The sequence below is a fragment of the Andrena cerasifolii genome, chromosome 1, assembly GCF_050908995.1.
Source record: "Andrena cerasifolii isolate SP2316 chromosome 1, iyAndCera1_principal, whole genome shotgun sequence".
Lineage (NCBI taxonomy): Eukaryota > Metazoa > Arthropoda > Insecta > Hymenoptera > Andrenidae > Andrena > Andrena cerasifolii.
The window spans coordinates 25,775,260-25,800,503 of NC_135118.1; the positions used below are offsets into that span (position 1 = coordinate 25,775,260).

The following is a 25,244-nucleotide window of genomic DNA, read 5'->3' on the forward strand; positions in this document are numbered from 1 at the left end:
GCTGCAGCCCGTAGCCCTCTGGTGGCGGGTCTCAGAAGCGCTGTCACATGCCGCACTCACACCACTACGGGTTTTCTACGTTACGGGTGATTATGGCGAAGTTTGCCAGATGGAAGTGAAGTGTCGTATAAAGAATACCTTTGTCGAGTTTATCAAACGAATTTAGTGGGAAGTAAGGGTAAGCGACACGCAGGATTACAATCCCAATCCGCGAGTTTGGCGAATCTCACGGGGCTCGCGCGGACGGGGACAGATGTTTATTCATTTAAACGAGCAAGCTAACGTCTGTCCTTTCCTCCAGCCATACCTGAAAGTACAATAATAGACTTGGCTGGAACCTGCAGCCTGATTAAATAAATAGTATTGTCTATCTCACGGACTGCTCTAGCAGCAGTAACCCAACTACCCTTCCGTTCGGCGCAAATAGATCGAATGAGACGCAGCGAAATTCTTTCCTGCTTTATCGAGAATCCCTCGGACACATAACCTTGTCAACTCTGTGCAGTATTTCATCAGAGCGCAATCGATCGTAATATAATTTCACATTTCCAGTGAACTATATTCCTAGCTAATAGGTCGTACGGAACAGTGGTGCTTTTAAATATATCTCATCCGATTTCCACGCCGTTGCTCTTTCGATCTTATTACCGTCTCAACTTCTACTGTATTTTCTCTTTCTTAGCTTCATTTCCTTAAGGTTCCTACGGTTTTTAATTGAACGAATAAGAAATCGAAAGAGCTGTAGAATCTTACGAATCACGACCGAGCCGCTGGGACCAGGTGATTTTTCAAAGATCGTCTAACTTTGATCTGCAGTGCGAAAAGCATGGAGGGCCAACAGTTCTGTTTACGGTGGCACAATTTTCAAAACACGCTGCTAAGCTCCCTCCCCAAACTGCTCGACGGCGGTTATTTAACGGACGTCACTTTGAGCGCTGGCGGCAGGCACATACACGCGCATAAGATTATACTTTCGGCTTGTAGTTATTATTTCAAAGAGTTGTTTAAGGTACTCACCGCACGATTATCCTAAATTACCCGGATCGCAATTAAACGAAGGTGCGCTACATCGATGTAAATGAATTTCTAGGATTTAAGTTCTTTGCAACATCCTGTAATTGTATTGCCAGGCATGGAATATGCAAACTTATGCGCGCTAGTCACGTTTATGTATAACGGAGAAGTAAATATCTACCAGGAGCAATTGCCCGCGCTTTTGGCTATGGCGGATACTCTGCATATCCGTGGATTAGCTGACATTGCCGGGGTAAGGAAACACATCTATGTTTTGACTAATATAATAAACGTACAGAGCAGCGGTCGCACAAATCATTTCAGAGCGGTAAGTTCGCATCGTAGTCGACCACATCGTAGGAGCTCCCCATATCTTATTTGTTTTGTTTGAATGCGTATTTTTTATTCTTGGAATACCATGCTCTCTATCTGTCTCCCTTCTACGACTGTTCTACCAAACCTCTCATCTTAATGCTTTGCGCATCGAAGGCATGATTGCATATTAAGGGGTCAGTCCACTGTGGCGGTCTGAAAAATTAAGCTATTTTTAAAGATTTTTTTCCTCCGTAGATACAACACATAATGCAATAAATCTTTTTGGTATTTATTAAGCTACTCTTATATCATACAAAAAAAAAATGAAAGAATTTCTTTAATTTGTTTTAAGACTTAAAACGCAATTCTCTCAAAACAACATTTTTTCAACTAGTGCAGGTGATTGCAAAAAAACTATTCGATCAATCAGTTTGAAATTTTTACACGTTATTCAGCACATCGCTTTCTCAAGGCGCTCACATCAGTGTGATATATATCTAAAAAAAACAGTTAAAAATTTGAAATAGATTTTTTTTATACTGTCAATGAGTGTATTAATAAGTAGACAAAACATTATTTACGTTGGACATTCCGTTTACTAAAAAATAAATCCTGAAAAATAACAATTTTTCACGACTTCACAGTGGACCGACCTCTTAAGTATAAACACCGCGCGATTAACTGCTGCGAAGTTCGGAACCGGGAACAGATCTAACTGTTCGCTTCCACTCGTTAGAAAGTCACAGCTTAAGATCAGAGATCGCCGAACGTCGTTATGTAAATTTACGCTGGAATAACATTTAAATTCACGTTGGAATAAGCATCGCACACCAAGAGATCTTCACACTGTTGTACATTAATTATGTAATAGCGATAGGTGATTAGTATTCTGTGATAAATTACTATTCCTTGCCCAAAGAAGCTTGCCTCGGTGTGAATTGTAAGAGACACAAGTAACAAAGCATGTATTTTCTTCAGTGCCTTATAAAAACATTAGTGATTCCTCGCTGGTAACTGTTACTTCCTTCTGTAACCCGTTGTCCAGCAATATGAAAGTATGTTTTTATATTGACGAAATCACACTTTTACCGTGCAGTTTACAATAATCATGATGATATTAAGGGGTCATTCTGGTGATCACGCCGCAAAATTCGGCAACATTCAGGCTTTTTTTTCTCGGTGAATACAATGAATAACAATGTCAGACTTTTTTTCATTTATTAAGCTACTTATAATGTATACGAGACAATTGTTTAAATACACTTTTAATTGTGTTTCTTCAATGTTATCTGGAGTTCAAAATCACGCCTTTGAAAAGACAGCGGTAGTGATTTTTGCTCACAGACTCATCTGAAACAAAAAAACCAAGCTGATTCTTAATCATTATGAGTACCGCTATCGCAGGTGCCAGAGTTAGGCACGTAAGTCAAAATTTAATAAAATTGCGCGCAATCAAACTTCAAGTAAAATTGGAAAATTTAGAAACTTGAAGATTGAATGTGTGCAGTTTTGCTAAATTTTGACTTGTGTGACTAATTTTGGCACCTGCGATAGCGGTACTCATAATGATTAAGAATCAGCTTGTTTTTTTTGTTTCAGATGAGTCTGTGAGCTTAAATCACTCCTGCCAGGGAGGTATTTCTTTTGAAAGGCGCGATTTTGAACTCCAGATAACATTGAAAACACACAATTAAAATTGTATTTAAAAAATTGTTCCGTATACATTACAAGTAGCTTAATAAATGAAAAAAAAAGTTTGACATTGTTATTCATTGTGTTCAGTGAGAAAGAAAAGCCTCAATTTTGCTGCGTGATTACCAGAATGACCCCTTAATACACCTTATTAACTAAATTTAACAAGCAAATCAAATTCCCACGTTACTTTACAGTTCTTACCTAATAAGTGCAAATCGAAGTAATCTCCGTCCTCATTAACGCATCAGAAATGTACACTTATTCTCTGAAAAGTAGTTTAAAAGTAAAAGTTTGTTAAGGCGAACATCCAAGTTTGTCGCTTTCTTAAATGAAGCTTGTAAATAAATTTGCAAGTGATGCGGTTTAAAGTAAATTATTCCATTACTTACATCTCCTGGAACAGATTCATAATTTGCATGGAGGAGTATTAAACGCTCGAATGTATCGGTAGATACGTTCGAGTAATAAGGGTTAAATACCACTTGCTTCGTACAGAATTGTAAGAAAGTAATGCTCAAAGTAAATTGCATATTCGCTTCATCCTTTCTTAATCTTTATATTACCCTATGATCGTGTTGTTTTGTTCAGGTCACTTAAATACATTCACTGTCGTTCCTCAAGAAGTACCTCACGAAGGAATTACCTACTACACATATTATGTTCATGCGTGCATCGAAGGAACGATAATGAATATAAACGATATCCACGAGATCAAGGTCGTTGTGTGTGTTGCAACTAAATGCAAGTGGATGCATCCCATGGAACCTTTCCCCATAGAATGAGTTTACAGGTATATCTAAAAAAAAAGAAAAGAAAACTAGCTTTTTTCCAAAGAATCTCTATACGACTAAACTTTCGGTAGATATTTCTAGAGCTATGAAGTCTTTTTTTTTCTTTCTTTTACACAACATCGATACGTTGCATTTGTAACAATGCTTAATACTTTAGTCGAGAGTGGCTATAACAAATATCTATAATTCACGCATAAATATTTAACAGTCTTACTTTCATTGGGAGGGACGGGGAAGCCGGTGCATGAAAATCTGTACATCCAGTACAAGAGCACATTCGAGAAGTCGGGAAGAAACTTGGATGGAACTTTATTATATCTAGTAGCTTACGTATTAAAGTTTAAAGAATAAGAACAACTGCATCTTTCGATAGTAAAAGATGTTCACTTACACCGGAGGCTAGGTAGAACAGAAAAGCTTGTTTTAGAGTACCAGTTGAATCATGTAAAAAGGGAAGGGGGCAAACGCTAATCAGTATGAAAGTCTCAAATTCCCTCTATCGTAACATCCTTCTGTTTCTCGTTTGCAGAAAAATTCTAGACACGACAATGGTTTATACGTTCCTCCCCCGCCGACGCAAATGCAAGAGAAAACGTTGCCCGAGGCGCCGATAAAGAAAGAGAGCAAAGACAGCGTGACCAGCGGAGAGTCTCTGGAAACGGTGCTGGCGACAGAAGCGACGGAGGCCGCAGAGGAGCCGTTCATCGATCAAGAAAGTATACCGTATTGCGTGAAGACCAAGCCCTATTACTCCATTAACGCGAAGTTGAATCAGAGGGAGAAGATCAGTATTCCTTCCATTAACGCCTCGTCGAATAAGTACGGGGAGCAAGGGTATTCGGACAGTGCGATGGACGAAAGTACGTCGGTCATAGAGGATCAAATTACCCCGGTGGAGGACACGAAGCCCCCGCCCGTCTGGGACGCGAACTTCAAGTTTCTGACCAGTTCCATGAGCGGTAGAACTTCACAGAATTACAATAAATCTAGTGTCACTTGCCTTATCTGTGGCAAGCAGTTAAGTAATCAATATAACTTGCGGGTACACATGGAGACTCATAGTAATAGTTCGTATAGTTGTACTGCCTGTTCGCACGTGTCGAGATCGCGGGACGCGCTCAGGAAGCACGTCTCCTACAGGCACCCGGTGGCCTCGCCGCAGAAACGTTCACGATACAGCACGCCGAAACCATAGAAGCTATTAATCATCTAGATATCTTGATTTATATCGAACCCTTGTTTTAGGATACCTCTTTGTGTAAAAAGTGAATGTTGTGTTATTCAACTTGGATCGAAGTATTTTATTAAGCGAACAAGAGAGAGAGAGAAAGAGAGAGAGAGAGAGAGAGACAGAGAGAGATGCAAATTAAAATTTAAAGGCAGAAACGATTTTCTGATTTTAGTTATTTATTGGTAGAATATTTCTTTCCGTTGAACATCAGATTTTTAGTTAAGAAAAGTATCCTGATTTCTCGCATAAAGTTGTATCGGAACGCTCCCCTCGTCCAAGCGATACACTCCGTGTAATTACGCTTCGCGGCGTCGCGATTTATTTGGAGGAAAGTAGCGTTAAGTGAGATGAATTGAACAAAAAAAACGAAGCAACATAAAGACTTCCCCACCTCCGATTTTTATCGTCCCCCCCGTTAACTGTGTTTCCATAGAAAGTCTAAAACATTACTGTTGAATATAAAGGTTGAGTATTTTATTAAACAAAGGAATTTAGAAGACGATTCGATACGAGAACGTACGTACCTCATCTTTCTAAGAGATATTCAGTACTAGACTGATTAAGAGTAAGGCAAGCTATAGCAACACCTCGATTATTTTGTTTTTAAATGTACAAATAACTTAAAAAAGCGTGATCATATTCCTCGAGACCCTTAGTGTTCGAATTGTTACTGTTTTCTTGTTATCGTTACGCTGTTTTAATAAAGACAGAGTAGACAATAAATCGTTTTCCGTTTTGATCCTCTTTTTTTTTTTCTTCTTCACAATCAATTCTTTTTACAATCGCCCAGTAAAAATGGAGAAATCAGAAAACAGCATGTACCTCTCGTTACACTGTAAACGTCTAAAAAATAATTACAGCTTCGTAGAAACGTTATTTATAATTGACACTGCGGAGAAATCGGTAAAAAGGTATTGTAGCAAATTTCGTTCGTAAAGTGTACTCGCTTTGATTGTTTCAATAATACCGAATGTAAAAGATCACAGTACAGTCTGATTGATATTCCATCGAGAATAGTATTAAAAAATAATATATTCATTGTTCGCGTCAATATCCATTGACTACAAAATAAATAAAATGCATCCAAAGATAAGCTCTTTTTAGAAGAGAGAAAGAGAGAGAGAGAGAGAAAAAAGTAGAAGGAAGAGATGAATATCTCGGAAACTAATTAAATCTTTTCTATACGCCATATCTTAGTATTGCAGTCCTGTCCGACAGAGATCAGCGTTTCCTCGTCGAGCCAAACTAAACGTGTTATCTGACTCTGAGGATGAGCATCTGCAACGGAAACGTTCGAATCATTTAATCAGCAATTTAACCGGCGACGGATCTCGATAATCCATTCCGCCATCCTTACTTTTAATGATAGTGTGTTTCGCTGGATTTGCTACGCTCCAAATAATGATCGTCGTGTCGAGGCTACCGCTGGCGACCATCGCTGAATTTGGACACCATGCCACGGAGTTTACTCTCGCATTGTGGAAGCCCCATTCCCGATTGTGCGCGAGCTGTAAATTTACAATGAAACACGATGCATACCTCCTCGCGTTACATCCTATTTCCGGACACGCAGCAGTAAGTCTTAAGCAGAAGCTCTACTCACCCTCTAAATATCCCCATAAGCGTTTAGGAGGAGCAATGGTAATAAACAAATTTGTATAAAAGACATATACACGTGATAGCAGTTACGTTACGCTCTTCTGGCGACAGACATTAATTGCACTACTTGCATTAAAAGCGTGAGATATAGATTTGGTAGTGGTAGCGATAGCTGGGCACTGCGTTAAATCAACTATTAAATACCAAAGGTTTAATCGAGAAGCAGCTAACATTGTTCACCGCGTGTGAACGGTGCGAATGTTTAGACTCTGTTCTTAACTGGTTTAAGTATCGCAATCGTTTTTACCTTGTACTCTGGAACAACATAAAGAATCACTTTCCTGTTCGTGTCGCAGGCTACCAAGTATTTGTTATCAGGGCTGTAGGAGACGTCGGTGACTGGGCCGAGATGCTCCAACTCGACGTTCGGAGACAGGCTCGTGCCCGACAGTGTATAGATACGCAGCTGAAAGTTGAATCGAAGATCGTGGTGTCGTGGTTTCGTAACAATTATCAGAGATAGACTTCAATAGACGTACTGTACTGTCCGATGTAGCCCCTATGGCCACGTGACCATTCTCTTGGTTAATGGACACGCAAGATGGTTCGTAATCAATAGGTATGCTTGATACCTTTCGGCCATCTTGAGTGACGGTGATCTGAGAAGAGTATTGGGATTGATTTGAGGTTCGCTATTGATGGCTGTGGAATTGAAACGAGCCGCCGGGATCATCTCTTACCTGTCGAACAGTTGCGATCACGACCAGGTCATTGTAAATGTTTAAACCTCGAGGTTGGGAGTCCAGTTTAACTACAGACGTGTCTGTGTAAGCATTTGCAGCGATGTCGATCGTTCGCAGGGCGTCGTCGATACCAGCGGTGTACAGAAGATCCTTGGCGGCTTTCATTCCGTTAATTTGGTTTCCATGACCGTGCCCTTGCACACGATCGTTCTCTCCTGTTTTTGCGTTCCAATTAGTAACGTACCCGTCGTGAGATCCAGTATAAATTGTACTTCTGTCAGGACTCAAAGTTAATACTGTTATCGGTTTATTGTGACCCTGGAAAGTGTAATGATTTAAAGTTTGTCCTACGAGAGAGTATTTTTTACTAATTGTTTGCAGTGTCTCTTTACCTTTATTATTCTAATCGGTTTCTCAGGATTGTTCACATCGAGATAATTAATAAATCCACTCAAGGACACAGTGAGTAAGTGATCTCCTTGCCACAAACAACTGACCTAGGATAAAATAGATTCCTCTTAAGGATTTCATTTAATAATAATAATAATGATAATGATAATTTAGGGGTAGGTTCGAAACTAATTTTTAAATTTTCAAAACTCGACTCCGAAACTTTGCGAGGTTTCGAAACCCTCGAAACATGAAGTGCTGATTCAGTTTTGTAAGTGGAATATTTTGCTTTAAAAGCTCAAACCCATAAAATTTTGGCATAAATCTCTATCAACTGATTAATCTCTATTTATTGATTTTATACCTTTTCTTATCTAGCTTTCGAGAGTTTCGAATCACGAAAGAAATGCAAAGTTTCGAATTCTAAAAGCTCGACAACTTTCTTGGATTTCGAAGTTTGGATGCTTCAAGAAACCCCTCCCTAATTTGATTGCTTATCTTAGATTAATTTCTGTCATACCTGCTGATCATCAACTGTTGTCCCCATATTGAATTCACTAACCAACGAGCGAGTTTCCACGTCCCACAGCTTGCACGTCTTATCTCCAGAGGCAGTCAACAATTGGGTGCCATCTGATTTCCAAGCGACCTATTATTAGAAGACTAATTAAAGGCGTGTATAACAATACTTCCAGCACAAGCTATCAGTCGACTGATTTCGATAAGAAAATCTCTGGATCCCGAAGAACATTCGACTTGCTTACTCCATACACTCCGCCTTGATGAGCGGGCGATCCGACTTCTCCGACTAAATCGGAGCTTGTCCCGTCGTAAATGAACACTTTCCCGTCGAATCCTGCGGACGCAAACAAGTTGCCGCTAGGAGAGTAACGCACTGCTTGGACGAACTTAGTATGCTCCTGCTTCGTCATTCTGCAAAGGGCAATGTAGATTACTATTCCAAGGCTCATACGAAATCAGGAAAACCCCAAAGCACGGCAGACGTACTTAAATTTAAATGGCGGGCCTTCGAAAACGGCGATGGTATTGTCCTCGCTGCCGGTGATCAGTCTGAACGGTCTCGTCGGTCTGAAGTCGCACGAGTTAATCGGCTTACTCTGGCCAGAGATCTCACCTACAGATGTGCCGGTCTCCGCCATAAACACATGGCCAAATCTAAAGTCACGTATAAGAACAGAGTCATTACTAATGCCGACACTCGATTAAAAGCAAAGGATTGGAGCAGCCGAATTTTTTATTTGCTCCGCTCCGACATCAAAATACTTGCTCCAGCTCCGCTCTAGCTACTTTCTTTTTCAACCTTCCTGAACTCGCGTGTTGGTCTCACAGACCGGCGAATACAAAATTTGCTCATTTTTCAGAAATCATTAATAGCCCCGGTGCCCCGCGCCTTGTACTTTTCTAAATAGTTCTTAGGATGACAACAGTAGCTTTCCGCACACTTTTGTGCGTTACACCCCTTTATACAGATATTTTTCTGTCCGTGAAACCGACGCGAGATTATACGGTAAGTAGTTTTAAGTTCAAATTATTGAAGACTGTTTTGGAAGACTACTAATGAAAGAAATATATATATTCCAAATTAGTTTGTGCATTTTTTCATTGTATTATAACCCTGAATAAATATTAAAAATTAATTGTATGGAACTATACAGAATAAATATCATATCTTCAACGCGTAAAACACGGCCTCATAGACCGACGCGAGTCATTATGCAATGAAAAATCACGCGAGTTCAGGAGGGTTAAATAAAAATTCTTTTAATACTTTCAAACAGTGATCCTTCATTCGCAACAAACCCCACCTTTCTAGCTTTTCATTTCCAAATAGAAAAAAATTCATAAAAAATGCTTCATTTTCGGGCAAAGAAAGTACTATGCCTCCTTAACACGATATAATATTTTCTCGATGACGAAAAATTGAGAATTGGTATTTATTAAAAAAACAGTTCATTCATCTGCTCTTATGAAATAAAACAAAATTCAAAAAATAAAAAAAAATTTGGAGCAGTGGAGCGTAAAAAATTTCCGCGCTCCGGCTGCGCTTCTGCTCCGGGTAAAACCCCGTTGCTACGCGCTCCGCTCCAACGCTCTGATTAAAAGAACCTATAGTCTGATTTTCGAGAGTTGAGACCTGAGGCGGGTGCCTCGGACGAAGCGTGATTTAAGGAGGAACCGCCGTGGCAACGCCGCACGCAAACCGTAGCGTACCATTGGTTCCTCCTTGACCACGATCCGCCCGAGGCACCCGCCTCAGGTCTCAACCATAGACATATATAGACGGAGCAGAAGCTGAGACTATCGGCGAGGGGAACGGTAGGCTTGGAGGGGAAAAGGCAAAGGTCAGATACAGGCACGTCGGATTAGCTTCGGAAGCATTCGGCACGCATAGCCACTGCATCACCCGATTTACCTGTATCGCTCCCCTTACCGCGAATCTTACACCCCCCCTCAGATTACGCTCCGTCTATATATGTCTATGGTCTCAACTCTCGAAAATCGGACTATAGTAGCACGTACCTCTCCCTCCCCTCGCCAACTACCACCATACGCTGATTATCAGGTGACCATGCTATATCCTTAATCGGTCCTCCGATGGGGTGGAACTCATTTTTCATAATATGTTCCTTGTTCACCGTGTCCCAAATACGTACTTTACCCGACTGATCTGCGACACAGAATTACCCACGTTCTTTTACATGCATTTCAATCGTTAAGCGTAAATGTTCAACGTACCACCCGAGGCTATGTAAAAGCCGCTTGGAGAGTACTTTGCGACGTTCACCGCGCATGAATGCTCTGTATAAATATCCGCAATAGCTGGATTCTGAAAGCAAGGGATTAGAAGTTGCTTCTCGATATATGAGATAAAAGTTTGAATAGAAAATCGATACTCACTTCAATGTTCCTAATGATCACGCTATTGCCATTGGTGTATAAAAAGTTCTTGCCTTTGGGGTCACCACCTAAGACGAGAGGTTGCCCTCTCTGTGTTCTAGGTAACGTGGCAAATATGTATTCTGCAAATAGGTGAAGAGTTAGAGAAACGCTGTAGAACATACTGCAAAGGTGATCATGAGATCGATATCTTCTACTCAATATGTTGTACAGAAGAGAAGAGTATATACATCGGAACAAAGAGGTTTAAGTGGTATAAACTAGACCATGAAAATTGCATAATGCAAATATCTTTCAACTGGAACCGAACTGTACTTCCTCCGTCCATTGGCACCAGTCCAACATGCGATATTTCAAATTATTCTGAGCGCGCAAACTGTATCGTGGTCTAAAATTACAAATTATCCAATTGGGATATTCCCCGCAGAATTTACTTCCCGGTGCAACTAAGAAGAATCGGGAATAATGCAATACCTCCGCGATCTTAATTATCTCTAAAAATTAATAATTATGCATACTTCGTATAAAATCGGAAAAATACATCGATTTTCATAAATCCGTTAATTTAAATAATACTCGATAAGCTCTTATTTCTGCCAGCAATTATTATCTTCTTTTTCTTTTCATTATACTCGAAAAGCTGTGTTAATTCGAATCTGATAAGCCACAGTTATCTCGACTTGTTCGTGGTATCTTAATATAGATAATAAAAATGATACGTTTAAAACAGTGGCGAGTAAGTCGCCAATAGCGGGGCGCAGAGGATCCGCGTAGGAAAATGAAAAATAAAGGCCGCGCATCGCTCGAACGTTGAATATCGCGTACGTGGGCAAATATGGAGCAAATTGCTGAATGCATCGGCCGCAGTCTGTCCTGACACCACGTACGCGAGTCAGTGAATCATTTGAAGTGTTATGATTCGGCTCGAGATAAGCGGCCGGAAAACTGCGGAGGCTCGATATTCGCACAGAACAGATGATAATAAACAGCTAGGCAGGTGCTAGCGGACGTCGGACGTCTAGGTGTCACTTACTTGTTTCATAGGACATTTTTACTCCGTTTATCTCTTTTAAATAATACTTGAAAAAAAACTCAACAATAGGGAACCAGTTCAATGCCTCCTCCGTATCTTTCTCTGCCGCCCCCCCACACACTTTCTACTGAAATGCTTGTTCCGCCCTTGCCTTATTTAGCCGAAGCATCGACCGCGGTTATACAAGATCGCGGCTCGACTGTCGAGCTGGCAGCGCCTGCAGCGCCGTTTTCAAATCGCGCAACGAATTCCGGCGGGAAATACGAATTTACGAATGCTTCCTACCGTTTGCAAAGCAATTTTGCAGAGCGTGGCGTTAACTCTTTGGCTATTAATGGTGACTAACTGGTCACCCATCGCGGCGGTAATAAAATGGCTAATTAGATAATGAAGTAATGGTAACTTTCTTTAGACAGATTAAACGATTCTAAGTCACGATTAAAATAGTTCTATTGCGCGTACGCGCAGAGGCTTGTAGCGTTCTACACTCTTGCGTGCGATTTTCGAGTGACCGCTACCGTCACGAAAGGTTAAAAATAGTTTGATTAACGTCGTCTTTGGTTTCGTTTTGACCAGGAAAATATCAGGTATCCCTTGGTATCGTTTCTATGAAGATGTAATGTAGAATAGGGAACTGGAGAACTTCAGTAATGCATGACTCATTCCGAGTCTGGAGATTATTCCTATCGCTTCGCAATTTCCTCGTTAAACGATTCGTCCGCAAAACTCAGCCAAGCGTTGACAAATTCTTACGAGGCGAGTGGACGCGAGCACTTAACCGGGCAGTAACAGTATATGTAATTTTTCATTTTAATTGGATACCTATACTGTAACAAAATAGTCTTAGAAATTCTGAGTTAGAATTTCTGTTCAATGTTAAAACAGGCAACGAGGGTAATAACTAAGTAGAAATACATAAAAATGTCCAAGATCCTCTTCCCTTCCGTTCTGTGGAAATAACAATAACTTTAATAGACGCATTACTGGGATCAAATATCACATTTTATTGTAAATCGTGTATATACGTTTAAAAATATTCATAACGATCGCTTTTACTCTCATTTCGTTCACTCTAACATTAACCCGCTATATAGTTTTGCAAAAATCTAAGTCACTATTTACACGTAGAAAAGATGGGCGTTTCGGAGTTAACAGAAAATCCTGGTAAGGCGTTCTAAAGTATCACGTGCGCTATGCACATGCGAATTCTCGCAAATATGTAACGTTAAATGGTACTTAAAGGACGTTTAATATAAAAAAAAAAACAGAGTCGTGTATATATAGAAATCGTAGTATTTTAACGTATAAGCTCGATCGCGCGATTGCAATAAATCACAACGACAGATCGGGTGCGTAAAAATGTTCCCTGCCAACGTTATGCATTCGCATTCAGCACGAAAACAAATTTTCAGCGAGGTAAGTTCCCTTACGCCATAGAGGGCGTGCAAATAGAAGAAAGGACACTCGGCAGTGCAATTTGTGACGCCGAGGGGAATCTCGTGCATCGAACCGATTGGACCGTGGACCATTTCTAAACTAATTACGAACGAGACTTGAGGAGTGGAGTTGGGGGGGGGGGAGGGGGCGAAGACGATGGGAAATAATCGCACGGATGATGAAATAAATAACGAGTGAATGAGAACGCGTGATCGAGAATATTCATGGTCGGCGATTATTCGTGCGTAAAAGCGAGCGAGCTCGTGTCGCGGAATATACAATCGAGTCTGGGGCATTTCAAGAATTGCTTGTTCAAAATTCGAGGACCGGCTGCCGACCAATCGTCAATTAACACACTATAACACTGTCGCCTACGTTAGATGCTTTCAGAGATTCACGATGTTCCTTGACGCTCACGAAACGTACGAACATCATTCGCAAAAGCAGTCTTATCCTTTTCAGACTCACCAGCGCGAACTTTACGGGGCTGCTACTATACTGACGTATTAATATACGATTATAACAATGACAATTATCGAAAAATATCACCTCCGCTCGCTCTTACATCGATCTCTACACGGAAGGAATCGGAGCGAGCGAAATCCTTGGAAGTGGAAACCCTACGATGCGTTCCTGCCTTAAGGAACTCTAGCACCACGAGTTCATTCTTCCGCCTAGCATCTACTATGACCAATGCTCCGCCTAATGTATCGAATATAATTCTTACTCCTATCTGCATCTGTGAAAGACCAGTCCGGTAAGAATCCAGGACTACGCGTATCCTTCTATCTCCTCTTTTATCAAGCCTGTGATAAAAGAAGTGCTTGTAACAAAACGCTTTCCCCGTTCGTTCCAGGCTAATTCCAGCGCGAAGATGTGCCCTATTCGTCCAGGGACGACGCTGCTTTCCTTTCAGCATGCCTCAAAGACGGACCCCTCGTTGCTCAGTAGTAGCGTATTCTGCGTTTGGCGACGACCTCCTGAAGCAGCCGCCTCTCGAACGGCCGATGGTCGTTTCGAAGACGGGCAGCATCCTCGCGAGTGCGTCTGCGGCTCTTGGCCTCGACGAACGAGTTCCCCTTCAGTCGCTTCTCGTAGAACGAGCTTCTGTCGGCCTCGATCTCCTCGATCGAGGGTACGCGCGAATGACGGAACTCCTCCGCGTCCTCGTCGCGGGGCAAAGGACGCGTGGAATCCTCCGGAACCGGTCTGCCGTCGGGGTACACGCGAATCACCATTGGCCCCACCAGGTAGGGGCCCGTGTGCTCTTGGGGTGATCGAACGTAGTCCTGCGATGGGGCCGTTTCCTCGCCTAGGCTGTTCGTTTCGCTACCGCTGGGGGCTGGAATGAGAGAAATTTAATACAATTAGAAGCTACAGTAGGATCTTCTCTTTATAAATAGTTGGAAAGAGTTGGCTGATAATCAGAGGCGGATTAAGGTCGGTTGAGGCCCCGGGCGCGAAAGAAAATATTGGGCCCCTTACAAAAATGGGAAAGACAGGAAAAATAAAATCACGTTAACCATATTTTTAAACACATAAACAGATTATGTACTCATACCGTTTTAATTTCAATAAAATTTGAATAAAGTATATGTATAATATAATTAATAATACAATTATAATCACAAAGTTTTCAACTAATAGTTGAACATACGAAAAAGAATGGTTATAATTAATGATACTATACGTATAATAAAATAATAATTAGACATTTAAATAAGAAATATACAATATGAAATCAAATTTGGTGTCATTAAAAAAAAGTGGAAAGTTGGTTTTTGTGGGGCCCCTCAGAAGTCGGGGCCCCGGCGCGCGCCCGGTGCGCCCGCCTTTAATCCGCCTCTGCTGATAATTGTAACATTGGTAGTTTCGAAGCTGGGAAGAGTGGAAGAATAAATCCGTTGAATAATAGTTTATAATAATATTTTAAGTAGCGCAGGGTTTGGTGAAATGCGTCTAATTGTCGTTCAGACTTGTAGGATACTCTTTAGAAACTTTATTGGGAGGTGTAGGTAGTCTACAATATCGTCCCGTCGCAATACTACTGCGATGCTCTCAGTGCACGCACTATGTGCGAGGAACGCTCATAGGCGTTCAGCGAGTATGGTATAGAGATAGGATTACAGGAGGCCCGCACGCGGTGTATGTTGACCGAACAAATTATCAACACCCAAAGGGAAATATTAATTTAAAACAAAATGGCGGTTATTTAAAGTTAAAATCATTTTGTTTTAAATTAATATTTCGGAAATTCCCTCCGCTAATCGGAAGATACATTAATATGCTAACGAAATCTTTTTTGTTTCTTGATTTTTGCAAAACTAAATTTTTAAAAATGCTTCTTGGACGTCGGTAGTTACTTTATTAAAAACGTAAATATTTTTCTACGAAAAAATTACCAAATGTTCTTTAAATGTTGCTCTATAAAGCGCTAAAAGTTTTGTAAAGATATATCCTTTCGCTTGTTCAAAAAAAAATCACAAATATTCGCCTCTTTTCGGCCGCCTGACTAGGTATAACCTTAAGTCAATCTAAATCGACTCCCAATCTTCCAAAATAACTCTGCTTCCCGCTAAAATTCCAGGGAAGAATCTCTTGTCCCAAAACGTTGAAGGCCATTGCACAACCCCCCAATCCTCCCAATATTGTCTAAATAGCTGACTCACCGCGTGGTGATTAGGTACCTCCACTGTTACTCCTCCACGGAGGTGGCTTTCTAATGTCGAATGCTAATTTGTCGTTATAGCTTAATCACCATAACTTTCCAATTAATCCCATTAAAGGCACAAACGGCCACTAACTACCCTCCTCCCTCCTCCCTCAAACGGTTTGTCTCCGTGAGAATTTTTATGTTCAGCATGAAACGGAAACACGAGCATATAATTACGGCGTGAGATATTCACGCTGACAATCCTAACGACCAACCACCCCGCCTCATCATCACCGATCGTGAATATTTTCAGCACGATCGATTTCTAAACGCATTGTACGTTGCGCGTACAGGCTCGAAAGCCTTGCTGTTTTTAGCCAGACGTGACCTCCGCGTTATGATAATTGGACGTCTAACATTTTTTCCATGTCAAGCAACGTCGGTGCTTCCTACTTCCGTCAGATCGTTGTCGAATGACTCCACTCCGCAAGGCCTTTCGACGTAGGGACGTGTAGGAATTTAAGGGGGGGTTTCTCCTCCGCAGGCCCCAGGAACCTGGGAATTTTCAGGAATTTGTAAGAAACAAACTGCCGAGCGAACTGTTCTGAAATTTCACACACACGTTCCAAGAGCTTCCAGAGGTTCCGGGGGTTCTTAACTTATTCGCAAAAATTATTTTAGCTGATTTTCTTTCCTCTTCCTTCCCATTTATCGCGCTGAATAAAGGCCGTCGCATATATTGGTGAAACGCGGCGATACGAAGAGGAAAGTTTATGAACAATTGATGATCGAAGCGCAGCGACAATTAATTAATTAGTTTTAATTTCCTCGATTCGCTTCGTTTCGCCAAAATGCGCGACGGCCTTAATGCAGCACGTAGGGAAATCGCTGGCAATGTATTCCGAACAGTTATGGACCATTTTGCTGCGCTAAGGGTCAATCGACCCGAGACTGCTCGCGGCTTTGAAACGCAACAGACTTACCGCAACACCTCATTTCCAATTCCCAACGCGGGCGCAGGAATGTCTCTGATCCAAAAATAAGTTGTATTTCGATTCGCAGAACTTCCGTGATTTGAAACTCCACGAGTTTCACTTCTTTCCTTTGGCATGCACGCATGCACCACTGCAGATCCCCGTATCTCGTTAATTTTGTAATTTATCGACATAGTTTCACTTCTTTTGCAAGCTTCCCACTATTCTTATCTCCCTTCTGATATCGGCAACGACTGGCGAGTTGTTATCTGAGGGACGAAAGTATAGGTAGTAATTGAAAGGTTTGGAAGGAATAAAGATTGACTGAGGAATCTCAAAGTGTACCATTAGGGTGGCCCTTATTTTCAACATGCGATTTCTTTTGCTCTCACACCCCCCGTATGGTTCCATTTCATAAAATAATAGTCCCTGAAAAAGATTACGGCAGTCGGACAACAGGAAATTGTGCCGACCAGGCCTTAAAGTTTAGAATTCATCAATGCTTTGGATTTAAAGAATTTCGCGAAGATGGTAAGTGCTATCGAAATTTTGTTCAAATAATATTAAAAGAGCACTCAATTTTCTACAATTACTATATGTATAATTTTGTCGTGCTTCCAACCATTTTTTTGATAATATCGTTTGAATGTGGAAAGGTCGAGAGAATATGGAAAAAATGAATCGTTTTAGGGGGTGAGAGCAAAGAAATACGGGAAAAAATTTGACACTTATAAATAAGGGCCACCATAGTGTACTATCTGCCTCCGCGACTGGTGTACAGGGTGAGCATTGGAAGCTAGAATATAATTATGTTGTGAACTTGAATGCTGTAAGAAAATAGTGGTAGAGATAGATGTTAGTGACCTCGTCCACTTAAATTTGAAGAGGGGTTGAAGGGTATAAGTTGAAAAGTGAAGGTGTGCGCCTTGGGCCTACCAGTAACCAAATAAACTCATCAGTAAGTTTTTTACCTAGCAGACTTTGCCTTAGACGCGGAGATATTAGGAGACAGAATCTAACAGGTATATGTAGAAATCTTTGACCCTAATTTTTGTAACACTAACAGTTTACCTAGTACCTCCAAAATTATAAAAATATGATTACCTTAAGGCAGGGGCGCATCAAAAGAGAGGGGTTGTGCCAAGGGGCTGTATTATCCCCCAAAGAAGGGTCGTTGTAAGAAGAAAAGAAAACTGAATTTTATTCTTTAAATAAATTTTTATAACCACCTAATGAATTTTATTGAATTAAAAATATTTTTGTCCCTCCAACTCGGCTGCCCCAAGATTAAATCCTGAGTGCGCCACTACTTTGCAGATCTCGAAATCGTGTATTAAGTAGTTTCAGTTACTACATTTTTTCCCAACGCCTAAGTCGACAGAATGCACCGCGGTCTGTACGTAATAGATCACCCAGTACATTACTCCACTTTCCTAACACTGATCTTGAAATTCCTCAGGTGGCCGTTTAAACCGCGAACGATGAAAGCACCGATGCAACACGTTTGGAGAAAATGTGAAAGCCCCCTGGAGGGCCCCGGCTCTCCAGAGGAAATTGGCCTCCTTTCTGCATGCCGCAGCATCCGCGTTCGCAGGATGTAAGACGCGAGAGAGCTTCAGAAAAAAGATCGATATCCACGTCCCTCGGGCAATTACGCCGAACGGTTTTCATCGTGCTACGACCAAAAAGCCCCCGGGAACGGTCGAGCATTTCAGATGATCGGGTGAAAGTGCAGTAAAAGAGGACTGGATGAATTGAAAACGATCTTTTTCCTATCAAACACGATCACGCTGGATGGAAAAAAACTTTCTAGTGGAACGCGCGTGATTGAGCCAAGGTACTTGGGAACTTTCTCGTCAGCGCCGTTTGTTTTGCTTCGTTTCGGGTCAAGTGGATCAAGTGTCGAATTCGAGCCCTCCAATTCAAACATAACGGTTAATGCGAGGATCTTCTATCTTGATTTAACTCTTGCCAGATCATTCTCTGTCGATTAGTAATCTTAAAGTTAAGCTTACAAGTATATCGAGCGGCAGTGAACACTCCACAGCGTGCATTCTGTGGGGAATGAACTAGTTTTGGGGTTCGGAGCGATCTAGTATCGAGGTTCGGAGCGATCTAATATCTATGTTCGAAGCGATCTAGTATCGAGGTTCGAAGTAATCTAGTATCGAGGTTTGAAGCGATCTAGTATCGAGGTTTGAAGCGATCTAGTATCGAGGTTCGAAGCGATCTAGTATTGAGGTTCGAAGCAATCTAGTTTCGGGGTTCGAAACGATCTAGTTTCGAAGTACTCAGTGGCGCACCCAAAGGAGGAGGGGCCAAGGGGCCCTGGCACCCCCAAAGAAAAAGGAAAAACGAGATTAATATAACCACGACTGAAATAATTCAAGAGCTTTATAAAAAGAAAAGAAAACTGTTTTATTCATTAAATAATTTTTGAATTTGCATTAAAAATATTTTTATCCATTCAACACGCCCCCCCCCCCAATATTAAATCCTGAGTGCGCTACTGGAGGTATTACTGTTGGCAGCAAAATATCTTCATAAGAACTTATTATTATTGCTGGGTGTACTTATAAGAAAGAAATATTTACAAACGTAGTGCACACCAAAGAGAAGTCTAAAGGTGAGTGCTCACTGTCAGTCTAGGCAGCGGCAGGCAACTGGTCGTTGAAACGTTTTTCAATGGTTTCTAGATAATTATAGTACTCGCACTGTTAATCACAATTTCATTGAAGAAAGTCATTGAAACAGGTTTCAACGGATGATTGTTCATCGACGGCTAGACGAACAATGGGAATTCACCTTTATGTGTATTCCTCTTGTGGGAACGTGGTCGAAGCGACCGTTAATCTTGTCCGTATGCGAGTTCCTTTAATCTTTCATCGATTAAAACTTTCACCCGCGGTAATTAACTCTGCATGGTAAACAAAGCTATCCTCCTTATCTACAACTCCGTTGCATCCTACCGTTATCCAATGATTCGAGCAGAAATTTGTAAATGGATGATTCGTTTAATCTCTATCTCGACGCCTACACTTCCCGTATTACTCAACCGATCTCGGATAAGCTAAAGGTTTTAAGGGATCAAGGAACTCTTAATGGAACAGTCCGGGAACTTAAATTTAATTTATGTAATTCTCTTCCACTCTTCACCGCCCCCTTTCTTCACACTAAGCTATTCAAATTTCACATACATACCTAATGAATCGGACCCGGTTGTGTAGTAGGAGTCGTCTGGCTCGTGACCGAGTCTCGTCGAATACCTGTTCTTCACCATGGCGCGCCAAACTGTAATTTAAAAAATGAATTAAGAAAAACGCACATTTCTAAACACGTCTACTTATTTATTTAGAGATCCACTTACTGAGCTCTTTCGCGCCGCGCTGATAGGGATCCAATTTGTCAAGAACATTGTCGTTCATACTCGCCAAATTACCGAGACCAGAAACCAGTAAGTTCTTATTGCAGTCCGGCATCGAGGAGTCTGCGCAGAAGTTGGCCACTTGCTGGCTGAACACTCTGAACAGGTGGCTCATCTGAAACAATGCTTTTCGTTAATCCGCAAACCCGAGACAAAAAATAACGATCAGTATGTACAAAACAGGAGCTGCTAAGCGTATAACCATCGATGTAACAACCATTCTGTGTACGATTGCACAGATTTTACGCGATTACGATTGAACGTCACTTTCGGCGGCGCAGTGCCATTGCTTGCAAGGAAACAGTAATTAGCGTTAATAATACGTTTTCATTCCTCCGCCTCGATTTCTAGAGTCGCGTTTCCTAGTTTCGTCGCGAACGAGAAATCCATAGAAATCGGGAGTGCCTCTTTTTTTTTCGCTTTATCCTGCGCAAAGTGTCGATCATCGCGAAAGCTGTTTTCCATTCCGCGCGGGGACAAATGCATTCCGCGCGCGTCCGGTGAAACTCGGCAATGTGTAACGCCACGGGATATATCGGACCCGACAGTTATAACAAACAAATATATATGCGCCGCGCGGCCCGTCGTACATCACGTATCGACCTGATTGCGATACACGCCTTTTTTTTTTCATGTTTTCGTCACGGATAAATCGTACACGCCCGACCGAAACATGCCCCCGTTCGTGTGCCCACGTGAGACGCAACGATCGATGTCCACACACTTTTGACTCCATCTAGGGGCGCGCGCGATTACGCGAATATCCGACCTTAGAATTTCTAATGACGTTTCTGTAACATGTCGTCCGAGGCCCATCGAAAACGGACGCGCCGACAAAGCGATCGCGAGCGATACGGTGTTGACAGACCGCTTACATAACGGTGGCGTCTCGCGAAGCTGAAAAGTCACGAAATAAAATGCTGTAACGAACAGTTGTGATCGAACTCCTTGGGAATTGAATAAATTCGAGCGACAGGGATTCGAGCATAGGTTAGGACGAACGCAGTACGATGATACGTTTCAATCACAGCGAGCTGCACGAACGAGGATGCACGATTTCCGGCGCTGACCTACATAGATCGACGACGTGATCCACGGCGAATCATTGTGCTGTCTCCCGAGGGATTCCGGAAACGAGAGAAAGCTTTGGCGAACAGTGGATCGTTGGACAAACAACAATTAGCGCGGAAAGACAGAGTGCAGACGCGATAACCTCGTGTCTGTTTACGTCTTTCCTCTATAAGTCACCGTTTCCATGAATCCTGTCGAGATTTAATTGTATAGCTAATTCGTTTGTTTAGAGTTTAGTCTATCGAAATTTAAATGTTTTTGTAAATTAATTTTTTGAAAGCGACGCATGACGAGTTGCCTACCACAAGGGTCAACGATCAACAGCGCTTTGAATTTTAAATTTTTCGTTAGAATGCTTGCAATAAATAATCCGTTATATTTATAAACTTCTGAATAATGCTGTTGTTAGTAGTAATAATGAAAAATATGAATTAATAATTATTATTTTCTCATATTATTATTATTATCATGATTATTTTCTTATATTATTATTATAATTATTTTTTATTTTATATTATATTTATAATTATTATTATAATTATTTTCTTATATTATTATTATAATTATTTTCTTATACTATTATTATAATTATTTTCTTATATTATTATTATAATTATTTTCTTATACTATTATTATAATTATTTTCTTATATTATTATTATAATTATTGTCTTATATTATTAATAATATAAGTTATGAAATATTCTTATTTGTAATGATATACATTTGGATGGACACGAGAGAACCGACAACGTGGGTCAATCGGGTGTCAAGTGTTGATAAGGTTTCTAAAGTTAGGGCGTAAAGATACGTGGAGCCATTTAAATTGTCGATTGGTTAATGCGCACTACAAGTGCAACCCAACCGTGGATAAAGCGAGTGTTCTTGAACTTCAGCTGACATGCAACCGCTTTTACTAGCGCGTTGCGAACGAACATGTTATTCACACTCCGCCTAAGGCGATGAAATGAGTTTCACGCTTTTATCCTTTCTCAAGAGAGATGCTAATCGCGGGATGATTAGAACTGAAGACGGACTAATTAAAACTTGCCTTAATTAAAATTTATTACCAATGAAAAGAAATCAGTTACAGAGACGTTTCATGAAGAAAATTGTTTGGGTCTTTTTGGACCCACTGTAACGCCATCGAGGGTAATAATGAATAATGAATAGTGAAGGAGAAAATCATTGGAATCAAGAAACTTAATTACTTTAAGGAAAGGAATATTGACTTATAGCGAGACAGCTACTGCGGGTCAAAACTGACCCAGGCTGATCAAACTGTTTTTACGCTACATTCAACTGTAGTAGCTTCTCTCCTTTAATAACCTATATACCTCGGGAACTCCACAATCATCGCCCCTTGCATTAATTACTATGTTCACGTCATCCTAATTAACGATAATTGTAACTACAGTAATTACTTACTTCCAGCGATCGTCTTTTCTTTCCACACATAATGAGCAGATAATTGTTCTGGTCTCTATGCGCGCTTGGCGTGCGCAGAAAGTTTCCTACCTCTAAAATCTCGTTTATAAATTCACATACTTTGAATAGAAACCCGAGAAATGCCTATCGACGTGGAATAAAAGCGTTCAGCTGATTACCGAGTCTTGCCTTCGAGTGCATTTCAATGTAAAAAAAGAGGAGCAGCGTAAGATGAACTGCGCAATGTCACGAGAAGAGTCAACGTCCGAAACCCGCCGCGCAATTGCACTCGGCTGGACTGCAAACCGCACGAGGAGCGCATTTTCAGCGATTGCGCTTGATTGTGCTCGGTGAAAGTTCGGTTTTACCGATATCACGTACGCATGTTTACTATGCAGGTCTGTCTTGCGAAAAAAAAAATCAACACCGATTCCTCGGTTCACAGTTTTTTTCAAGAAAACACAAACAAGCTAAAATACTTATAGCCTGAGATATAGCAGCTACAAAAGGTACATCGAGATCGTAAATTAAGCTTTTATTAAAACTTGGGATCGGTATCTTCTTTCTATCAATTCGTTTGTAACGACGCTCCAAATATGTTTACTTCAACGCTCCGCGACATTACGACCTCCGTCTTCCATTATTGTACCACGTCACGTGACACGGTACCCTACGAAAATTACTGTAACCGACCAAAAGTGTTCACACGATTCGTTAGATGAAATTAATTCCATTGTGGCGAGAACGTTGCAAAGCACAAGTCCCGGGAGAAGGGATCTCTGCTATCGAATTTGCATGCTGTATGCGTTAAACAGAAACTAAACAAACTGGCAAAAGAATACTCACTTTCTCATCGCGCGAGAGGAATTCCCACATAGGTATCGCCGAACCAGTGACACACGCAGCGTGGCATCCCAGCATCAGGGCAGCAGCGAGTAGCACGAAAGTTCTGTGACTCTTCATATCTGACGTTTCACTGTTTTCCAACGATCTTGCTGGCACACTTTTCGCACGGCTCGCTAGTTAAGTGTATTCAGTCTGTCGGATAAGTGCTATCTGTATGTAAAGTCCAGTGACCGACGGACTGAGAGATGTTTACTGAGAACACTAGTGTTACGACACAAAGTGTAATCTCGGTTCATACAATGGAGGTATCGAAGTCTAGTGTACTTCAGTCAAATATTTACGGCACGGTACTTTCGAGAAAGTTCACGTGGATTCGAATGAATGAAACGACGGGACGAAACACTCACGACCTACGATCTTTGCAAACTGGCCTGGCCCCACTTTGGTCACTGGTTATATGTTCCGTAGGCCAGTGACGTCTGCGCAGCTTCGATCCCCCCCAGTCCCACTTTCAAGAGCAGAGTCCACGACTCCTTCCAATGTTTACGTCTTTCCAGGACGTCACCGGGTGAATAGAAACTTTCATCGGGCAAAAAATGTTTTTTGATCGTCACCGCTTAATCGCGTGCCGGGACTTGAAAAATGGGGGCATAGGCTTACGGGGTTTCCTGGTAAAAGGAATTTCAGGAAATAAAAACAACTCTGTCGGCGTACATTTGTTACTTTATTACTTTGGTAGTTTATGAAGATAATGTAGAATGAAGTACGAAGGGATTTAATTGAAAGTAATATGAGAGTTGAGAGGGTGCACTGAAGATCCCCTCGGAAACGACTTGATCTTGCTCATCCGGTTTTACCAGCTGGGTTAGGTTAGGTAGAATCACATTCTTTAGGGTTTAAGATCTTCGATGTACGTGTTTTGCTGGTGCAATTTTAAGTTTACCGTATATTACTGTCTTCTACATAGTTTATACGACTAGTTTGTACAAAAATATGTTGCAATTTAAAAGGTAAACGTATCTGAAAAATACGGTAATCGTAGGTCTGTATTTTTCGCATTCTTCGTAAAATGTTAACTTCATCTTCTTCCGTCGCGGCAGTTATTATTTACAATTTATTTTTGCGAAAAAAAAGGAGGTCGTTCAAGGATTTTAGTGACATAGGTCATTGATCGAACAATAAATTATTATTCAGCAAGAAACATCGCCTGCTAAACGACATGCCATGGTTTCTGGCCGCTTCGCTCCAGACGAAAGTGCAATTCTTCTAACATCAGTCCCCATTTACGTTGAAACGAAGGGTACCATTATTTCACAATTCACCAAAACGCGCAATTCACGATATTTAAGCACGCGTAGTCGATGCCCCGTGAATCTAGAGTTAAGAATCTATTTTCTATCTATGATGTACGGTTTATGTAAAGAATGATTGCCTCTACGTTACAACGACCGCCTGTGAATACGTAACGTGTTCGAACAGGTACACGGAGCGCATGTTAATTGAAATCGACACCAATTATATTCCGTGATGGTATCGATAAAGACGTACTGTTTGCATCTGTTATCGACGATACAAAAATGGAAGGGCAATATTCGTCCATTGCCGTCAAACTTTCTCGCTTCCCCGATTAGTTCTGCGTCACAAGCCCACACGATTATAATTCACCACGTAATATAACCATA

The 25,244-nt window shown here is 41.2% G+C and overlaps 3 protein-coding genes and 1 long non-coding RNA gene across 7 annotated transcripts; 1 reads left to right on the forward strand and 3 right to left on the reverse strand.

Moving 5' to 3' along the window:
* The first annotated feature begins 35 nt into the window (after positions 1-35).
* On the forward strand, positions 36-6,166 carry LOC143372211 (uncharacterized). 3 transcript variants are annotated; one of them, XM_076818255.1, is made up of 4 exons: positions 36-178; positions 817-1,009; positions 1,091-1,267; positions 4,345-6,166. In XM_076818255.1, exons 2-4 carry the CDS (start codon positions 827-829, stop codon positions 5,008-5,010), a joined length of 1,026 nt encoding a protein of 341 aa, XP_076674370.1. In that variant the 5' UTR covers positions 36-178; positions 817-826; the 3' UTR covers positions 5,011-6,166. The 3 variants fall into 3 exon arrangements, with proteins under 3 accessions (XP_076674370.1, XP_076674360.1, XP_076674349.1); XM_076818245.1 differs by having other exon boundaries at positions 43-178; positions 683-1,009; XM_076818234.1 differs by having other exon boundaries at positions 76-178; positions 302-1,009.
* LOC143372262 (uncharacterized) lies at positions 1,261-2,444 on the reverse strand. Its single transcript, XR_013086247.1, has 3 exons — positions 1,911-2,444; positions 1,774-1,826; positions 1,261-1,542 (listed from the first exon to the last, which is right to left on the reverse strand). It is a non-coding gene; the product is annotated as an uncharacterized LOC143372262 (long non-coding RNA).
* Positions 6,061-11,895, reverse strand: Flr (actin-interacting protein 1 flr). 2 transcript variants are annotated; one of them, XM_076818217.1, is made up of 13 exons: positions 11,731-11,894; positions 10,698-10,819; positions 10,536-10,626; positions 10,320-10,467; positions 8,787-8,954; positions 8,543-8,711; positions 8,299-8,427; positions 7,781-7,885; positions 7,386-7,706; positions 7,185-7,304; positions 6,953-7,111; positions 6,404-6,554; positions 6,061-6,324 (listed from the first exon to the last, which is right to left on the reverse strand). In XM_076818217.1, the coding sequence occupies exons 1-13, from the start codon at positions 11,744-11,746 to the stop codon at positions 6,215-6,217; spliced, it is 1,809 nt and encodes a 602-aa protein (XP_076674332.1). In that variant the 5' UTR covers positions 11,747-11,894; the 3' UTR covers positions 6,061-6,214. The 2 variants fall into 2 exon arrangements, 1 of the variants encoding a protein (XP_076674332.1); XR_013086240.1 differs by lacking the exon at positions 6,061-6,324 and adding an exon at positions 6,650-6,838 and having other exon boundaries at positions 6,414-6,554; positions 11,731-11,895.
* Positions 11,896-12,710: 815 nt separating this feature from the next.
* Positions 12,711-24,053, reverse strand: Reg-5 (Rhythmically expressed gene 5). Its single transcript, XM_076818267.1, has 4 exons — positions 23,563-24,053; positions 20,162-20,333; positions 19,996-20,085; positions 12,711-14,509 (listed from the first exon to the last, which is right to left on the reverse strand). The coding sequence occupies exons 1-4, from the start codon at positions 23,677-23,679 to the stop codon at positions 14,112-14,114; spliced, it is 777 nt and encodes a 258-aa protein (XP_076674382.1). The 5' UTR covers positions 23,680-24,053; the 3' UTR covers positions 12,711-14,111.
* Between the last annotated feature and the right edge of the window lie 1,191 nt (positions 24,054-25,244).